Here is a 20,654-nt window from a genome sequence, read left to right as displayed (position 1 = left end):
CCCTTCTATTCAGTGAGGACAGCCCTACCCCCACTTATTCCCTCGAGCTCATTCATTCTTATAGCGCATAATAAGTATGCATGAAATACTTAGTACATGAATGAAAATGTGAACATAGAAATTCAGAAATATCCAACTAGATTTTCTCCCTTCCAAATAGCCCTTCATGGATTCTTCCTCTGTCATCTTGGGCTGGCAATAATAAAAACTATACCACACCAGACTCTATTCCAAAAATGTGACATATACGAACCTATTTAATCCTAGAGCAATTTTACTACTATTATCTCTATTTTTAATTGAAAAAAACTAAAGTGCAAAAAAATTGACTTGACTCAGGCAGAAAGTGGCACAACCATGGTTGATGCTAGTCCAAACTGCCGCATGTATTGTTTCTTGAGAGCACGCTCAAGGAAAACACACCAAAATTACTATCAGCCCGATCAAAAGATAATTTTGCAAAACTAAATTCCTAAGCAAACAAAAATCGGCTTTGGGGAGCTCGCCCCTTGCTTCTGGCTTGGTCCTCTCTCTGGCTCCTTCCATGAAACAGACAGTTCCCCAGAGGCGGTGTGCCGCACCCACCAGGCCAGGCCCCAGCTCAGGTCCTCGAGGCCTGAGGCCCCCTGCACGGCGGCCCCTGCCCGGAAGGCCAGCCTCACCTTGTCACCGAGACCCTCGGCCTCCTCCGCCAGGAGGGAGCCGCCGTCAGGGAGCAGCAGGGCCGTGTCGGTGGTGGAGGAGGAGCGGGGGCGGCCCTGGTGCTGGTGCAGGATGGCGGCCAGGCCGCTGTCCTGGGGGGTCTTGCGCAGCAGGTGGGGGCTGCCGCGCTGCGGCTCCAGGGAGCTGCTCTTGGCGCGCCGGCTGCCGCCCCCGCCGCCGCCATGCAGGCTGGCGCCCCGCTTGATGGAGGGCCGCGCGCGGATCTGCTGCAGCACGCGGTTGAAGGCGGTGGGCCGGGCGGGCAGGTCGTGCAGGGACATGGCGTAGGACACGCGGTGCATCTCTGGGGAGCGCTCCTTCTCGTCCGGGGACTCGTGGTCGGACATGCCCTGCTGCTGCTGCTGGGGGTCCTGAGACGACGGGTGCTCCCTTTCCCGCGACCGGCGGCGGCTGTGGAACAGGTGCTTCAGGCCGTGGCCAAACATGGAGCCCTCTGAGAGCTGCTGGATTTTCTGAAGGGAGAAGGACGAAGAACGCTGTGAGTGCAAATCTGGTTGGGGGCAGAGGTAAGGGGTCTGTTCCTGGGATACTAGTGCAGCTCCTACAGCCACCTGAAACTGGAAGATCCCCGTGAACGGCTGCGGGAAGGGGGGAACCCACACCCACTCCTCTCCTTCCCAGATATATGTATCCCCATGGCTTCCCTCAGGACACTCCTAATCCACACATGGTTCAGGGTTCCTGGTCACAGTATCCTTGTGGCTACAGTCTGGGGCTCAGTGGCATATGCTGGCAGCACTTGGCTCATGAGTTTTATCCCTCTGGATGGATTCTCCCTCCACCCATGAGACCTCCCTCCTTCTAAATCAGATCCTTCCTCAGGATCCTCTTTTGGCCCAAAAGATGCCTCATTGCAATGCTCCTTGGGAAAATCAGGGTCATGCAGTCAGATTATACTATGTAGCAGATATTGTTAATCACCTACCCAATATCTATTCTCAATCACCTACCCAATATCTATTCTCCTTTCTTTCTTCCCAAATTGCATGGCCTTACTGCACCACACTAAAAATTCTTGCTTCATCAGAGGCCCCAGGAGCCTGGGGTAGCTACATGACACAGTCTTGGCCAATGAAAAGCAGATGAGCTTTCTGGGGGAACTTTTGCTTTCCTAATAAAGGCTTTGTGCAGAAGAAGCCCTTCTTGCTTCTTCCCACCTGGAATGTGGAGGTAATGCCTGGATCATGCTTTACCAACAGCCATCTTGATAAAGCCCCCAGGGATATGCTTGGGAACCTGATGACCCCATGGAGTCACCAAACCGGGTGTGGATGCCTACCCTGGGATTCTTGGTTCATGAAATAAACAAGTCTATCATTACCTATACAACTTTAGAATAAATTTCTCTTATTTATAGCCAATCTCATTTCTGACATAGCAATAAATTTTACTGAAGCTTCCAGGTTGATGAACACTTCCACATGCCAGGAGGGTAGCACATCCCAGTTCCAGGGCAACAGAAACTCCTGTACCCAAGACCCTTCCAAACATCTTCACTGGAGGTTAGTCGCTCAGGGCCTAACCTGTGCACTCAGGTTAATCGCACCCATGAAGTGTGCCTCTTCGTTTGGCTGTTCATTTGTATCCGGCATAATAACCTGGTAAATGTAAAAAAGCCCACAAACTACGTTTACAGGCACACCTTGAATTGCAGGCAGTAAAGTGACAACTTCCTCAGCACACACATCAGAACCAGCTGTCCACAGGCTGGAGCAGACCAAGGGGGCGCTGGAGCCCAGTGGTGCCCTGGCCCCAGGCTTTCACAGTCCTGCCCCTGAGGTGCTCCACCTGCTCTCCAGGCAGAACTGCTCAGAGAGGGGCAGTCTACGGCCTGGCCAGGGCGAGGCCACGTGTGGGATAACTCCAGACCACTGCTTCTGCATGGGGGCCGGCTCACGTGGTAGAGCCGACCCTCAGCAGAGAACTTCAGAGCCAGCAGGCGGAGGGCTGGGACTTGGAGGGCCAGCGGAACCCTTAACTCCTGAGAGGGGAACTCAGAACCAAGCGACCCGGGGCTCCATGAGCTACAGGATGTCTTCATCTGTAAGGAACGGCCTTGGGAGGCAGCCTGTCAGCTAGGAAACCTTCCAAAGGATTACAAGTACTGGATTTTCTTTTTTTCTAGAAACAAACTTACAGAGGAGAAAACTTGAACCATGCAGACACCAAGAGAAAACCATCTTCAGATCTGTATTAGCCAACCCCACTCTAACTGTAGGCTACCCACTCCAGTATTCCTGGGCTTCCCTTGTGGCTCAGCTGGTAAAGAATCTGCTTGCAATGCAGGAGACCTGGGTTTGATCCCTGGGTTGGGAAGATCCCCTGGAGAAAGGAAAAGCTACCCACTCCAGTATTCTGGCCAGAATTCCTTAGACTAGGAGCCTGGCAGGCTACAGTCCATGGGGTTGCAAAGAGTTCGACACAACTCAGCGACTTTCACTTTCACTCTGGTAGGGCTTCCCAGGTGGTTCAGCTGGTAAAGACTCCGCCTGCAATGCAGACCCCAGTTTGATTTCTGGGTTGGGAAGATACCCAGGAAGAGGGCACGGCAACCCACTCCAATCTTCCTGCCTGGAGAATTCCCATGGACAGAGGAGCCTGGTGGGCTATAGTCCGTGTGATCGCAAAGAGCTGGACGCGACAGAGCGACTAAGCACAGCGCAGCAGCACCCTCACTGCTACTTGACACCTCAGCGTGCTTTGTGCAGATAGCTGCACTTACATCTGATGTCAGTAGCTATGCACACTACTGTGGATTTGTGTCAAAGTGGAGGATTTTCACTTTTCACCCCGTTTGAATAGTCCCACCATCCTCAAAGTAGGTGGGGCCTTTATAACACCCATTTTACAGACCAGATAAGTTTTATCACCACAGCTCACTGTGAACTTCTGGTTTACAGTTTTCAATATGCTCTTTCTCCTGCATGATCTCACTTGACTTTCCCAGAAACTAATAAAAGCGACAGCAGCAACATTTCCATTCTTAGGTGCGGAGATGAAGGTGACCACCACTGCTTCTTAAGAATTTAATCCTGGGGCAGCCCTGGAGGTGCTGAGTCTCTCCACGGAGCCGCCATCTCCAGGTCCAGCCCGGGGCAGAGTCGGCTCAGGTAAAACCACCACGTTCAAGGAAGGCTGGACTGAGGCGTGCATTCTGCCAGACTTGGAAACCGCCAGATCCTGCGGCCTCTGGACCAGAGACAGACCAGGACACCCTCCCCCTCCTCGGGCCCAGGCTGATACCAGACCTTCCTGCAGACATCACGGATGGGGCCAGCTGGCTCTGGCACTTGCCCAGCAACTTCTGCCAAGTGGTCACATTACATATTACAAACGGTCTTTCTAGCATTCTACTCCAGGCCTCTCCCTTCCCTCCCTGGCACTCCCAGCCTAGCTTCTCCAACGCTGAGGCCCCTCTTCCACATTGACTCGGACACAGACTTCCTTCAAAAGACGGCACTAGACTTCCGAGGCACCTCCTCTCCCGGAGCCCCGGGAGGTAGGGGTGGGCGCTGGGGACAGCAGTCACCACTGTCTGCCATATTGCTCTGCATCCAAAATACCTCGGTCAGGCTATTCTAAACATCATACGACAGCATTTTTCAAAGTGCTTTCCGATGTGTGCTGTCCTTCTCGCCTGACACAAGTGTAAGCCTGGGAGGCAGGATGTGTCTCCATCTTACAGATGAAGACACGTAAGCAGAGCACAGCTAAGCGGCTCGTTCCGTTCCCGGAGAAGAGTCTCCAGCTTCTACTCGAGTGAGCCTCCACTGGCTCACACACCGATTCCGAGACTAAAGCAGACACAGTATTTACACAGGTCCCAGAAGAGAATCGGAATCACTGACTCAATGGACATGAGTTTGAGCAAGATCTGGAGATGGTGAAGGACAGGGAAGCCTGGTGTGCTGCAGTTCATAGGGCCGCAAAGAGCTGGACACGACTTAGCAGCTGAACAACAGCAATGGAACAGGCAGGATGAGAACAGGACAAAATGCCTGAGTCGTGGGGAGCTCAGTCCCCTGACCCGTGGCGGTGGATCTTCTCGTGTTACGTCGTAGGACGTGGGCAAGAGCTGTAACCGGTGTAGGTCTTCCTTGCCCACCCTGCCCTCCGTTCTGCAGGTCAAGGAGAGACAGGGTGACCCAAGGACCTTTGTCCCAGCAGCACGGAGGAGTGTGCTAAAGTCCATGGTGGGGAAGAAGAAAAAGAACAAAACAAAGAAGACAAAGAATGATGGGCGGAGGGAGGTGGCTCCGTACAAAGGGGTTTATCCTCACAAAGAGCAAGGCAAGAAAGCCGAGTGTTACACGCATGTGGGTGTCAGAGAGGAGATGGTTAAGGAGTTTTGACGTAACATGGTAAGTATTTAAAAAAAACAAAACAAAAAGCCCGGCACACACACATAACCAGCCACAAGTTTTGGAAATGAGGAAAACCATGGTGACTAGCTTGAGGGAACTCAGCCACCAACGCAGCAGAAAGCACCACCTGCTCTGACTAACAGGTTCCAGCTACTAAATGTCACTTGCTTCTCCACGCTGACTCCTGCTTTTCCCCAGCTACCAGGAGCCATTTTGGTGGCCGAACGCAGCCATGTATGTATTAGGAGGAGAGAGCTGAGCTGCTTCGGAGTGAGAGGTGGGACACAAACAGCTATCCCAATCCACGAGAATGAGCACAAACTGTCCCACAACTGCCCAGAGGCCAGAAGGGAGGCAGAATGCAGAGCGCCCCAGGGCCAGGTGCCCACGCCTGCAGAGGGAAATGAGGGATGTTTGCTACCCTCCCCTGAATCATCTTTAAGGGCAGGAAGGGCCCCGCCTCCTTGGGGTGCCATCATCCTCTCAGGAAGAAAGGGTGGACTAAATGGTTTCCGAAAGATCCTTCCTGAGAAGGCTGTGGTCTCCGAACAGTTAGGCTTCATCTGTTCTCCTCCCTGGGTGTAGGTCCCCAAAAGGGGAAGTCTGCTCCAAAAGCTGCAAACACAGCTGCCTGAGATCAAGCAAAATGCTTTGGGGTGCAGTGACTTTGGTACCATCTGGTTAAAAACAGCCAAAAGAGGCTTCTAATTCTTCCAAGTCCCTGTGTTCTTAATAACTCCCATTAATGCTGAAAGGATCTTTAAAAGTGATGCTGACCTATAGCTAATTACCCCACCTGGCAGCTGACTGCATCTCCCCTCCTCCCAGCTGGGTTTGAAACGCCCTCTGCCCCACCACTGGTTCGGCGGGTAGGGTTCAGTGGGGTGACTGGGTCACCGTGAGTCTCAGCAAGCCTAGGTCGCCAACGTTCCTCTATTTATAGGGTCTCTATGGAAACAGGGCCAGCATTAAAGAGCTAATCACTGTAAAAACCCACAGAGTCCTACTCTCAAGATAAAAAGTGCATTGCAGAAGTCTCCAATTGCCCTTAAGAAGCCTTGGGTGGGGAGCCTGGGGCTGGAGCGTGAGAGGAGCAGTCACCCCAGGTCTGGCGCTCATGGCCATAGTGATGGAGAAGAGTGAGCGGCTGCAACTGTCTCTCTTAAAAACACAGTGATGAAAGACTTTCGGAATCATTTTTTTCTCCCCCAGCAACCCAGCTGACATAAAAAAAAAAAAAAGAACAGATTTCAACTTAGGGGCAAATGATTTTCCCATTCTCAATTTTATTTAAACTTCTTATTCCTTTATTGCTCAGAGAATTCTGGAGTCAATGCAAGTCAGGTCAAGTGACCTCATACAATGGGTCTTTAGGCAGAATTGGCTCAACATATACCAGCATAAAAGATTCTGATTAAAGTTATCTTCTTGGTATGCCCTCTCTCTGCCTCTTCTCGTCCTACCTACCCTTCACCACCCACCTCCCCTGCTGCATACAGTCCTCTCGTACCACGCCAGTCTAAAGAGATCTCACCACCCTGCTCTGAACTCCAGAGAGCTCGTTATCTACACCATTCATCTTGCCATTAATCACATTCTGCCTTGTGACAGGGCTCTCTCAAACTGTTATCCAACTTTTCACTAGCCTCTGGATGGAATCCTCAATGAGTACATAGAGGGCAGGAGCTATATCATCTATTATCTCTGTGCCTCCAATGGTAGCGGGCAGAGACCTTCACACCAATATGGCCATTGAAAGTGAAAGTGTTAGTTGCTCAGTCATGTCTGACTCTTTGTAACACCATGGACTGCAGCCTGCCAGGCTCCTCTGTCCATGGAATTCTCCAGGCAAGCATACTGTAGTGGACAGCCAATCCCTTCTCCAGGGGATCTTCCCGACCCAGGGATCGAACCCAGGTCTCCCGCATTGCAGGCAGATTCTTTATCATTTGAGCCCCGTCGCTGCTTAATAAATTTCTGAGCGGAAACTATGCACATCTACAAGATCATCTTAAAAAGGAGATTTAATCCTTAGACAATTACCTTTTCCAAAGATTTAAAAGCTCAGCTGCACAACTTTTTCTCATGTCTAGCCCAGATCTCTCCTGCTGCAGTTTAAACCTCATCTCAGTCTGTCATCTCAGTAACTGCCAAGATCGAGCTTCCTGGGGAAAGATGAACAGAGACCCAGGAGCCTGGATGTGTTGACTGTCCTCACAAATGGCTTAGGTCAAAGCCCATGTTCTCCCAGCCAGCTTTGTTTTCCAAGTGGACATCATTCAGCTAACCTGGCTGGACGCCTTTAGCCAATAGGTATGAAAAATCAAATATTATCTTTTTCGTACAGTCACAAAACATACCTGTGATCCCTCAAACAGCTTTGTTAAGTTCTTAACATAGAGAGAGGCTTAAGTGTTTGGTTGATAAAGGTGGACCCTACCAGTGTGGCCTCGTTCTAAGAATGTATTCATTCTTTACTATGAGAATTTCAAAGCCCATTTCTTAGAGGAGAAATGAAGTCAGACATGAGTTTTGAGTTGGCCTCCAAGACCACCACTGAGAAGCCACCTGAGATTTTTTTTCCCCAGTCCTGACACGTATTTTTTAAAACTTCAGCCTCCCAATTCAGGTTCTATCAGATGTTTCAATTCCTTGCTGAGGGAGAGATTCTTATTAATGGGATTGGCAGTGAAGACAATTAAATACACAAAAAATAGCACATTCTGTAGATGCCAAGCCTGCAAGACAGTTCTCACTGGGACAAGGGCAGCTGGGGATTCATCTAGAACGCAATATGCAGCAGAACAGACAGCTTCATTTGGCATGTGCTTTCCCACTGGCCACCAGTCCCTCCCGAGTCCATATCCAGAACATCTCTGAAAATTCCTGAACGCAGTGGGGGTGGGGGAGGGGCAACCCCAGGCCCAAGGACCCTCCATGCTCCTCCCGTTCGGTCCAGGTGGGACAAAAACAGACACCCTCTGCATTCTTCATCACCCTCCACTGAGCCTGACTACTTACAGGGCTGGGGAGCTGCATCTAGTCAGTGGCCTTACACGGGACCTGACACTTGCCCTCTCACGCAGAAAGTGCTCTCCTCTTCTTCGGTAATTAAAGTTCCACCCTTTACAACTTGCTCTAAGCACACCTCTTCTGATCAACTTCATGTTTCTGATTTCATCAGTGATGCTTGAAGCACCCTTAAACTTCGGTGTGCTTTGATGAGGACTTTCTTGCAAGTGTTTCAGCCTGTTTGCCTGGAGGCCGAGGCAGCACCTGCTGCCAAAGAACTGATTCCCCATTTCCTTATTCTTGGCTCTACCTCAACTGTACCTCTCCAGATGAAACCTCTCCTAGGGTCCCGCTCCCACCTGAGACTGCAGAAATCGTCACGCTGGAACATGTCCCTTCTGCAGGACAGCTGGGGGCCCCCTGCTGCAGAAGGCCACAGAGAGCCCTGCCTACCGCCGGAACCCTTCCCCAGGCCCTAGAGCACAGGCACCTTTCCACCTCACCAGCATTCCCCGAAGCTGCTGATCTTCTCCGTTGAAAAAGTAGAGAAACTGAGGCCCATAAATTTCATCAAAACCCAGGGCCTTAAAAATCAACAAAAGAACAGAAAAATAAGCAGAAGCTTCTTGGGAATATACATGTTCCCCCTCTTGGGTAGTAGGTAGCTGGGGTATCTATTTTGCCCCTGTTATTTAAAGAGTACACATACTCTCAGACACTTTTACAAATATGGCATGTTTCACAATCTAAAACAGGCTTTCCCATGGAAGGTCAGTATCTGCTGCCCCGTGAAGCCTTCGCCAGCGGGCGCTCCGGGAGCGGCGAGGAACGTGGTGCGCCCATGCTCAGCACAGGCTGCGAGCCAGCAAGCACAGTCCTATGGGATTCAGCTGTGACTCCCTCAGCTCTTTGGTTCCTAATCGCTCTTCACTCCGAGCAGACAGGAAGACTAGTGAATGGTACAGATGAAGGCACCCAAGTGAGTCCTGAGTTAGAAGCACTTCGAACCAGGACTGGGATGATGCACTTCAGAGCACCCCCTTCTTCTTCTTGGAAAAAATATTAATACTGTTCAGAACTCTCTGGGGAAATGAATCGCAGAGGCATCTGTGAAAGGAAAAAGAAGCTCAGGGAAAGTCTAGGGGACGGTTTCTGGCCAGCATACCCAGAGCCTTCCTTTCAGGAGAGGCACAAGTCCTCCAGTTGCGCAGGGGTGGGAGAGATGGCAAGGCTGGCGATTTCCTCCCCTGCCCTCGGGCTTCTAAAAGGCCTCAGGGCAGAGCCAGCTGACTCTCGTGCTTAGCCACCCATCCCGGGCCTTAGCGACATCTACCACATGTTGTGTTTCTAACAGGAACATGTGCTCCATGTCCCTTTCTGCAGTTTTCCCCTGAGCTCCTCCCACTCCCGCTCTCACTAGCACTGGGTTTACTTGCTGGAAAATCTCAGTGTACTTTTGGTCAGCCAACACTGTCTGTAAGCAGCAATCTAGCGTGTCCTCCCAGCTAGTAAGGAAACTGGCAGGAGCAAAGGCCTGGATAATGACCACAAATGAATCCAAGACATGAACTCGAGTGGGTCAACGGAGTCCAAGCCACAAGCCAAGGGGGAAGGCGATGTGACTCTGAATTTTGGGGCTCCTGTTGCAGGAGTGTCTGGTGACATTGCCCCTGAAGGTCACATTAAGTGTGCAGAGTAGCTGAGAAGGCCTCCAAAGCACCTGCATAAGCTGCTTGTGGGGCAATGTACTTTTTAAGGCTATTTTTCAGTTAGAGTTTTAAAATTGCTGCTTAACTATTTTTCCTCCTCACTGGTCCTCCATGGCCCCCAATCTCAGATCCCAGGCCGCCACAGGAGAAGTCTACAGTGCAGTCCTCCAGGACGCTGAAGGACAAGAAGGGAGACCACCGGAGCCCCTGCTCTGGGGCTGCTCGACAAGCTTGGCTATCAGGGCACAAGTAGATCATTCTGTCCTCTCCTTTCGCCCAACTTCCACGAGGTGCTTCAGACAAAACCTTTTTTTTTTTTTCTCAAGATGATTTCCTCCACTGCAGCTAATCCATCACAACACCTAGAGCTATTACAAGAAAACAGCAGTGGACTAAGGGACCAAAAATTCCTGTTTCCAAAGTTTAAAATGAAAACAGAACTGCAGGTTGCTCCAGGCCAGACACAGGTAGGGGACAGGGGGTGTTAAAAAATCACTTACCCTATTCCAGTACCACCATCACATCTAAAACAAGTTAGCTTATACGCAGCGCTAGAGCCAAAGATAGGATTTTTCCGTTGCTGGAAAACTATGCTAGTGCTGGAAAACAAGTTTGGACAGACTTCAAAATTCCTAGTCCCTTTCCCCAGAAAAAGGCTCAGAAAAGTTGAGTGACTTGCCTGAGATCACACAGCAAATTAAACTGCGATAGCCCCCAAGTTCGTGTCTGTCTCTGAAGTCCCTACTTTGTAAACACGTGAAAAAGCAGATGGAGACAAACAGGAAAAGGCCCTGCTTGTCTCCCTGAGCTCCTACGGAGCAGGCAGCAGCTAGGTTTTCCCTGAGCTGCCAGCCTGGGTTCACATGGCTGTGGTCAGCTCAGAAATATGTTTTCTGATGGGGGTGGAGGACAACTTGGAAGGACAAGAAAAGGTGTGTCCTGATCTCAACTTTGGTTCAGGGACGGCCCGCATTTAATATCAAGTGTAGAGCTGTTGTTGCTGTGTCTGCCCCAACCAGAATCAGAGTGTCAACCACCACCCCCACCCCCACCCAAAAAGGAGAGAGAGAGTAAAAGAGGTAAGCGGGTGGAGATGAATGAGCTTCTTTCAACAGCTTTATCTACAGAGACAAAGACACTGCAGCCCCCACACCACAAGCCCACCTTCCCTCCTGAAGGCAGCGGGGGAAATGAACGGAGCCGGTGGTTTTCACTGCGGCCGGAGCTGAATCGTGGGGGAGTTTCCAAGGCTGCTTTTCACGGACTTGGGGTGAGGATCCCACCTCGCCAAGGAATCAGGATGTGCTGGCCAGACCCATCTGGATCAGCCCAGAAGGAAGCTGAAGTTTGCAGCAGAAGGCTGCCCCCGCCCCACGTCAGCACTAAGGGCAGCCCTTTTGCTTCACCATCTCATTGAAAATAGGAACCACGGCTCCTGACCACTCAGGTGGGCTCAGAGGTGGCAGGCGGGCCAGGTACCAAGGACTCTCCCTGCACTGCCTACCCAGTGGAGCTCATCTTACACATAAAGCTAGCCCTGATCCTCTGAAAAAGGGCAGCAGCAAAATCAGAGGTTACGTTCAAATATCTGCCACCAATTTTTAAGATACACACATGGAGGCAGAAGTCATCTTACCTCTCCCCAAGAAACAGACAGGTAACACACACAGGTAAGGGCACACTCACCTGCGCTCTGACTTCCTGACTCTGTGCCGCTCACGCCAAACGAGGAATGTCATTGGTTTATTCTGGCGAGCTCCTTAGTGGCTGCTGCCATAGGAGACAGGCTTTATTTAACATAATGGAGTCCTTTTGCTCCTTCAGCCAAGACCTTGCACCCCCTCTGGAGAAAATCTCCCCAAGGCATCAATCTCCAAGGCATCTAAGTTCCTTCCTTGAGCTGACATCTCTCTCAGCCCGGCTGTGAGCTTGCTTGAGAAGCCTGAGCCTGCAATTCCTGTGGCAGCTCCAGCAAAGGTGCATTATTTATCACAGCTGCTGTTTTAGTTACTATAGAGACATATCCAGTACAGCTCAATAATTGTCTCCACAACCTCAGGCTGGAAAATAAGGACTCCCAGCTGCATGCGGCCGCCTCTTTCGGATCCTGGTTCTCCCTGCCGGCTCAGCATGTGTGCAACTTAAACCGAGGCCCCAAACCAGCGCAAGCACCAAGCACCCACCTGTCAGTTCTCCACCCTGGGGGCTGGTTTAGGAAACCAGCCCGGATCTCCAAGCACTAGCTTAACCTCTGGCTCCACCTAACGGCAGGAAGCCCACACTCCCCTTTCACAGATGGACAAACTGAGCTTCAATCCAGGAAGGTCCCAGGAGGGAACTAATTCAGCAAAGGAGCTAATGGTCCTTTGCTTGGGTTCCCACCCCTGTCATTTTCTTGCCCTTCCAAGGAGGGGAAGGGATGTCAACTTTTTAGTTAGCATTTCGGATTTCTCCAGCTCTTTGTCTGCGAATAGCGCTTCACACACATTATTCAAACAACCTCGGATGCGTGAGTCACTAGAACGTCTGCTGAATAATGAGGAACAAACACAGAGGCCTGAAATAAGCTGAAAGACAGAGGCACAAACGGTACCCGAGATCTAGCCCGGGGTCTGGCTGAACATCTGACCATCGTCTCTGACCTCTGTCTGGCTTCCTCATCACTTTTAGCCTGTTACAGCACTTCTGCGTGGGGCGGAGAAAGCTAAGTCGCCGGTTGGGCTCTCAAGGGGAGGGTCTGCGCTCACCTTTAAATCGGGAGGCTTGCTTCGGGGACCCGGGTTGGGCGCCGCGGCAGCGCCCGCATCCGAAGTTGGCCCGCCAGCAGAGTTAGCACCCGCGGCCTCCCCAGGCCGGATGTCCGCACCCGGCAGGTGGCAAGCAGCATCTTCCAGCCCGGCTCCATCCTCCTCGCCCTGCTGTTGCTGCAGCTCGTCCGATTTGCACCTCTTCATGGTGTAGATGGGTCGGCAAGGGGAATCTGTCCTTCCAGCGCGCCGTCCTGGAGGGAGACCGCACCCCCTCTTACACTCAGAAACGAGGCTCGGGGTCTAAATTATTAACGAGGAGGGGAGTCGAGCGGATCACAATCTCTTGAATTGAAAAAATAAACCTTTTCAAGGGAGGGTGAGGAAAGGGCGAGGAGCGGGGAGCCTTGGTTACAGCTTGGAATAGTTCATCGCCACCCGGGGAGAGAAGGCAGGTCACAGTCGAGGCTAGGCAGCAGGAGTCCTTGGGCAGTCATTGGAGCGGGAGGAGGAAGACGGCCCCCGGCCCCCAAACTTTCTGCTTCAGGGCACGCGCAGGGCTGAGGAGAACCGGGCGGCACCGCGCATCCCTCCCGGCGGGCCGGGCTGCTGGGCGCGGCAGGCATGGGGCGGCCGGCCGGGCAGGTCCTCGTCTGCCGCCCTTGGCGGCGACTGCGGCCCCCCGCCCCGCCGCGGGCCCCCGGCCCGCACCTGCCGGCGGAGGAGCCCGCAGCGCGCCCCCGCCCCGCCCGCGCGCCCGGCCCCCGACCGCCGCACCGCCTGCTGCAAAGCCGCCGCCGCGGCCTGAGCCCGCGGCCAGCGTGCAACCTAGCCGGCCGGTGCGGCGGCCGGGCGGGGGGAGGCGAGGCGAGGAGGGCGTGACGACGGCCGCGGGCCAATAGGGAGCCCCGAGGGCCGGGGGGGCGTCGCGGCCGCGTCCTTGGGGTTGGTTGCACCGCGCGATCCCCCAGGAGCAATCGGGAGGGCTAGAGTGCTGCGTCTTAGCATTGCGGACAGCGGGCTGCGGAGTTGAGATCAGGGGCGTCGGGCCACCAAGGCGCGATTTTAGCAGAAGCACCCGAGGGACGCTTCCAGGAAACACTGGACATGTCGGGGTGTCCCCCACCCACTCATTTTATTTGGCGGGGAGGAGGCGCCGTAGTGATGCTTATCATCACGCCTTTTTTGCTCTAACTTCGCACATTATAGCATCTCTTCGGTGAGGAAGACGCAGATCCTAAGACCCTTGATCTGAAACGCGGACAGATTGCTACCTTCAGAGCTGCAAATGCAAAGGGAAGGAAGAGAGCGGGTGTTCTGCCCCATCGCCTCCTCCCCTATTTTTCTGAAGAGTCTCAGCTTTGTGCTCAGAAATAAGAAAGTATCTCATTTTTGAACACAATAATGTATGTGAGAGTTTTTGCTAACTGTGAAGCAGCTTTTAAATAAGAAGGGGTTTTAATGGCAGGACATTGAAACATGGAAGAGAGGAAAGGAATTCAATCTTTTCCCCCCATAAATCTCAGCAAAACTGGGCTGAGTAATCTGGAGGCAGAAGAGAGCAAATACTGGGGTTACCAAGAGATGGAGCTGGGTAATAATAACAACCCCATCCGAGTAGCTACCTTGTGGTTACTGTGGATACCATGGGTTTTGCCCACCCAGCAGGCTAAATGAACAGTTCTGGAAGTAGGTCCCAGGACCAGCACATCAGCATCACCTAGAAACTTGATAGAAATGCAAATTATTGGACACCATCCAGACCTATTGAATCAGAAACAGTGGGTCCCAAGATCTGTTTCAACAAATCTTTCAGGTCATTCTGATGCATACTAACGTCTGAGGACCTCTGGCCTAGACCCTAGTGAAGGGGCCACTTAGTGTGTGAGTCACAGTGATCTCTAAAGCGTTCACAGTTTCCCAAGCTCTTTCACACCCATGGTACCATTCTAGCCTCACTTCACTTACCCTTTCAGTCCTGCTAGTCTGTGAGTTTCCTGACTGTTCTTTTTCCCATTCCAACCACTTGTTTTAATGCGTGTCCTAGAAGAGCCTAAGTTGTTTTTACTTCAGCCAAGCAGCTACTTTCTAAACAAGGCAGCTCCATTTTTAGAACACAGAAATTTAGAATGGGCTAGAAATGTAAAGCCCCCTCCACTTCCACTACTCAGTGTCAGGCACAACGTGGAAAACGAGGCCACAAGCCTCCAGCATTTTCAGTGGTGAGGGCAAAGCAGAATACCAGTGAAGTCTGTGGCAGGACATGGCAGAACCAGTCGGGGCCGATGACCCTGGTGCACGATGTCGCTGTCCTCTGATGGCTCACCCCAGGGAAGTGCAGGGGTCCCACAGACCCTGGACAAGTCTTGGGTGGCAAATGGTGAGTGCATATGGATGTACGTTCATGACCTGACTCTAGGCCGAAGAAAAGTGGAGGCTGTCAGTGTGAAGCTTTAAGGAAGCAGAGACCATTATCATCCTGAATTACATCTCCTTTCCATACTAGGTTGAAGCTGACTTTGAATTTTATATTTATATTTTCATGTACACATAGCATGATACCCAGATTTCCTGTTTGTGCCCATATTTTCCGAGGAGTGATGCAGGTCAATATAAAAGTGGTGTGTTTCATGAAATCAGCCAATACTTTACATTCCCTTTTGGGGAGACAGTGTTGAGAGGTTAAGAGCTCAGACTCTGCAGCCAGTCTGCTCGCGGACAAATCCTCGCTCTGCTATCCACTGACCGTGGGATTGGAGGCAAATTGTCTAACCTCCTTAAGCCCCAGTTTCCTCATTTAGAAGTGGGGATACCAACCTTATAGGGTGTTGGGTAACATAGGGTGTTATATATATAACATATATAAAGCACTTAAACATTGCCTGGCAGAGTGAGGGCCATGGCTTTAAACAGAAATGTCATCCAGCTTCAAAAGTTGAACATTCCACTCCAGTGATTCTATCCTTGGGAGTTCAAATGTGTCTCACCCATTTCTGACTTACATTGAGTGTCATATTATGCTGCCAAAGAAGTTTTGGTGAGAAGTTGTGTAAAGAGCTGTGTGACATGCAACCACCAGTTTGAAGACGATGACAAATTTTCATTAGCCACAGTCAATTATTGAGTACCTAAAATAAAGAGAACTTGAAAATACTTGGATTGAAATTTAATTTAAAGGACTAGATTATTCTATTAAAGGTTTCTTGGGAAAATGTAGGCACATACTATATTTTGATGTTCACGATAAGATAAAAATGTGTAAGTTTACAATACAAGAGATTATATTCAGTATGTAGGAGTAGCATTTTACAGTTTACTTTGGTTCCACTGGTTAATTATAAATAAATAACATGATGTGGTGGGAAGAACACTTGTCTTGGCATTAGAAAATTCATGTAAGAATTCTGGTTCTGTTACTCTCTGCATGTTTTGGGGCAACCAAATCCCTTAACCTCTCTTATCCTTGGTTGTCTCTTCTGTAAACAGGGGCTAATAATATCTATCCTCACATGGTTATTGTAAGGATTAAACTGAAAACGCTTGTTGAAAAACGAGCGTGAAAACACTTGACACACAGTATGTGCTCAGCGAGCCTGAATGAAACAAAAATAATTAACAAACTCGTCTAAACCCACTGTCCGCCTCATGGAAGAGGTGGGATTATCCCACTAAGCTTAATGCTTCTTGTGAAAGGAAATCCCAATTAGGCTGCTGAAAGGGAACACTCCTGGTAATAGCAAATTTGCTAAAGTAGTAAGTGTATAAACAAGGAGGATAAAGAGTAGGCTTGTAGAATCCTGTTTTCCTTGTCAACAGCCAGTTCATTTACCTTGAAAATGATGAAGCCTTAAGTGTTGAAGATAAGGTGTCAAGATCAACAGGTAAGCATAAAGTTGTTTCTTTTTGTAAATGCAATTAATCCTAAGAAATAAAAGACTTCTCTTTTCCCAATAGCAAGAGGCAGGAAATTGTTTCCTATTCTGTGGGAATTCATAAAAAAATGTTTAAACATCAAGTGGGTTGTCAGAGAGCTATTTTAAGATTTAGCATACTAACTAGAGTGCTTTGCTTAGAAGGTAAAAGTACTCTCTTCAGACACTAAATGTAATAATTTTAATCACTGTATCTTGATACCAACATCATTACAAGTATTCGTTTGTTATTGTAATTTTCTTCCCTTTCTTTTGGAGATTTTCACTTACACTCAGTGCTCTCCCTAAAAGAAACTGGGTTCTGTTGGCAAAGGAGGTGTAAACTATGCAAATAACCATCAGGGAGATTGGCTGAATAGTTGCTGATGTCACAGTCCCACCACCTAAGTACGCGCTTTTATTGGCTATTGTAAGAGGCAGGCAGGCCTGGGAAGGCTCTGCATCACTTGTGAATTGGAGAAAGCTCTTAAGTCTAAACTAAATTTTATTCTGTTTTTTTTTAGTTAAAATGTGCTCAGAAGCATTTTCCAATATGTTTTTACATTTTCCCATGTTATTCCATATGGTATTACTTCAACATATCTCTGTATGTCTAAGTAAACATTTTAAATGATTGTTTACCATTCTATCAAGTGACTATATCATGGTTTATTTAACCTCTATCCACCTTATTCTCAGCTATTCATTTCAGTTTTTTGCCTTCAGGTATAAAACTGTAATTACCGTTTTTATTGAGAAACTGTGTTTATTGTTTCCTCCATTGCACAGAACCTCTGATACCTAACTAGCAATGCTTTAAAGGAGTAAACAAGTCTGGTTTGTTACTTTTGTAACCATTTTCCTCCCGGCTTTCCTAAGACGTACATGGGAAATCCAAAGTCTATCTCATCCCTGGGAGTAGTGAATCTCCTATCTGTGATACAAAAAGGGGACCTTCTAATTTCGGGTCGGATGCATATTCTTCACTCTGGGTGATTGTTGCTTCTTAGTAATGGGAGAACAGTCACAAGAATCACGGCCAGAACAGAGGAGGTTTGTGAAGCATGAACTTAAACCCTGATTGTCCTGCTCTGTGTGAGAGCCCGGGGCTGGAAAAATGGCTGCTTTGTGTCCTTTCCCATCCCCAGAGGGAATCCATACAAATCCCTGGACAATCTGTTACTTAAAGCTGAAAATGCTAGACCTTAAAATATCAGAAAGAAAGAAGAGAAAAGAAAGAGAAAATATCAGCTTTGCTCGGAGAGTATCAGTTGTTTATTATTTTACATCTGAAGATAAGTATCTGTGGCAGGTCCATCTATTGTTCTATGTGGTACTTTTAAATATAACAGTCAGAGCAAGCAGAAAGAACCATAGGGGTTAGGCATTTTGCTCGGAACCCTATGAATTCTCTCTTAATCTGCATGTCCAGTCCGCGAGGTGAGTGTTACTCACCCTACAAATGAGAAAACAGGCTCACAGAAATTATAGCACTTTCATAGGCCTGAGACCTACACTTTGCTGTGTTTGGCTCCAAACCTAAAAGCCTGATAGTCTTTTCCTAACTGTAATTTTGAGCCATTCTTGGGGTTAAGAATTTATCAGTGATTATTAAGCTATAGTCAGATGCATCTCCATTCATTCAAATATATTTATGAAATAAATATAATTTATAAAGGCTTTGCAAGATGCTTGTGGGAGATAGAGAACAAAAAAGACATTGGTCCCTGCCTTTGGACTTAAAATCCAGTTGGGGAAATGAGACACAAATGAAATGTAAAACAACCACCTAAGATTTAAGCGGAGAAGGCAGTGGCACCCCACTCCTGTACTCTTGCCTGGAAAATCCCATGGACGGAGGAGCCTGGTGGGCTGCAGTCCATGGGGTCGCTAAGAGTCGGACACAACTTAGCGACTTCATTTTCTCTTTTCACTGTCATGCATTGGAGAAGGAAATGGCAACCCACTCCAGTGTTCTTGCCTGGAGAATCCCAGAGACGGGGGAACCTGGTGGGCTGCCGTCTATGGGGTCACACAGAGTCGGACACGACTGAAGTGACTTAGCATAGCATAGCATAAGATTTAAGTGGTAACGTCTGTCAATATTCCTAGGGGGAGATAATTAAGTGTCACAGTCCAGAGAGAGAGAGAGATCTCCATAAGGGGTTAAGATGACTCCAAGTAAGAGTCATTCATCCATGAGTATTAAAAGGATAAAATGTCACTTTAGGATGATTCTGAAGCCTTTAAGTAGGTGAGAACTGTATAAATCTTCCTGAATATAGAATCACTCACTATTTGGATCTATTTAATTTTATATCTGCATGTTTTCGAGTTTTTATGGCATATTAGTGATGGGAAAAACTTTTTTTTTCCCTCTCTCTTTATTGCCTGAGACCACAGAACAGTGTTTCTCAAAGTATGGCTTACGTACTACCAGCAACATAAATTACCTTCAAATTGAGTGGCACATGTCGATTCCTGTGCCCCATCCTAAACTAATGGAAACAGAATTTCTGGGGTGGAGCCTGAAAACTGCACTTTAACCAAATAACCTAGATGGTTCTTATGCTCACTAAGTTTGAGAACCACAGATGTAGGGGAAGACTTAGTTGACACACTTATTGATAGATTTGTGAATTAGTAGTAGCTCTGGTTCGATTCTTGGGTCAGGAAGATCTCCTGGATAAGGGATAGGCTACCCACTCCAGTATTCTTGCCTGGAAAATCCCCATGGACAGAGGAGCCTGGCAGGCTTCAGTCCATGGGGTGGCAAAAGTAGGACACGACTGAGTGACTAAGCACAGCACAGCACCTTTTTATCAAGCATTTTATGTTTGGCATACACTCCCACTTAGTCTGTAAGACAAACTTTGTATATAAGTATCGTAATCTCCATTTTACAGAAGAGGAAAATGAAGCTCAAAGAGAATTAAAGATTTGCCCTAGGTCACCTGGCTAGAAAGAGCTAGCTAGACCAGTTCTGCTTGTCTTCAGTGTTTATGCTTTTCCCACAATGCCTGCTGTGCCTTGTGCCTTGGGATTGAATGCCTATTATATGTCATATAATTTCAGGCTAAATCTTTTAGTACCTTCCAGTGGCTGGTACTCTAGTCATGTAAGATAACTAGGATTCAGAGATATTAATATATATCCCAAAATTACCTTCCACCAGTTGGAATGGAGCTGCTTATTCTAGTATGAACATGAAATTGCAAGTTGATCAGTCATGTCCAACTCTTTGCGACCCCATGGACTGTAGCCCGCCAGGCTCCTCTGTCCATGGGATTGTCCAGGCAAGAATACTGGAGTGGGTTGCCATTTCCTTCTCCAGGGGATCTTCTCGACCCAAGGATCAAACGCCGGCCTCCTGCACTGAAGGCGGATTCTTTACCCTCTGAGCCACCAGGGGAGCCTGGTGGCTTTTCCTCAATTTTCTCATATGACTTTCCCTCAATTTTACTTCCTCCTGAAATTCCTAAAACATTTTCCACCTGCTACTGGGGCCTCCTTTCTCTGGTGTTATTCATCCCAACCCTTTGCAGCTAGTTCGGAATAGAAAACCGTTAAGTGAAGTCCAGGCTTGTTTCTAACAGCTACCACACCTCTTCCCAACACAGAAATGAAGAGCTCAGTCTGCCTGAATCAAGATGGAAATGTCAGCTGCTTGAAATATCTTCTGCTGATCTTGTGACTACAAAGAGAAAAAGACAACTTAATCAAGGAAACCTTTCCTGGGAAGGGTTATCCCACATTATCCCACGTGAGATCTTATTCAAGGGTATTCATGCTTATGCTATGAAGTGTTTTCAGGGAGTCTAATACACCCCTAGGGCACATCTAAGCAGATAGAGGGACAAAGGGTTGTTTTCATTGGTAAATCTCCCAGGCTCTCCTTACACCTCTCACAGGGCGCTGGGAAAGAAGACAGTATATTTGTGTCTCTTTTGCTGTCTCGCATACAGGGTTATGGTATGGGGAGGGAGTTGGGAGGGGGGTTCAGGATTGGGAACACGTGTACAACTGTGGCAGATTCATGTTGAGGTATGGCAAAACCAATACAATATTGTAAAGTAATTAGCCTCTAATTAAAATAAACAAATTTAAATTAAAAAAAAAAAGAAGACAGTACTCTCTTTCAAGATGCAATGACGTGGCATAATTCAGTAATATAGAGCTAGAGCCATA

At 48.8% G+C, this 20,654-nt stretch overlaps 1 protein-coding gene across 2 annotated transcripts in view; it reads right to left on the bottom strand.

Moving 5' to 3' along the window:
* The window catches only part of TMCC2 (transmembrane and coiled-coil domain family 2), a 38,034-nt gene extending 24,640 nt beyond the window's left edge, over positions 1–13,394 (bottom strand). The window contains exons 1-3 of one of the 2 annotated variants that reach the window (XM_070384566.1): positions 12,921–13,394; positions 12,556–12,809; positions 663–1,175 (exon numbers count right to left, since the gene is read on the bottom strand). In XM_070384566.1, the coding sequence (XP_070240667.1) occupies positions 663–1,175; positions 12,556–12,762 (720 nt within the window). In that variant the 5' untranslated portion in view covers positions 12,763–12,809; positions 12,921–13,394. Of the gene's footprint in view, positions 1–662; positions 1,176–12,555 lie in introns of both variants that reach the window. The other variant, XM_070384565.1, reaches the window with a different exon arrangement.
* Between the last annotated feature and the right edge of the window lie 7,260 nt (positions 13,395–20,654).

The sequence above is a fragment of the Bos mutus genome, chromosome 16 (assembly GCF_027580195.1).
Source record: "Bos mutus isolate GX-2022 chromosome 16, NWIPB_WYAK_1.1, whole genome shotgun sequence".
NCBI lineage: Eukaryota > Metazoa > Chordata > Mammalia > Artiodactyla > Bovidae > Bos > Bos mutus.
Note: the sequence above shows the minus strand (reverse complement) of the source record. Positions and strands in the feature narration are given on the sequence as shown.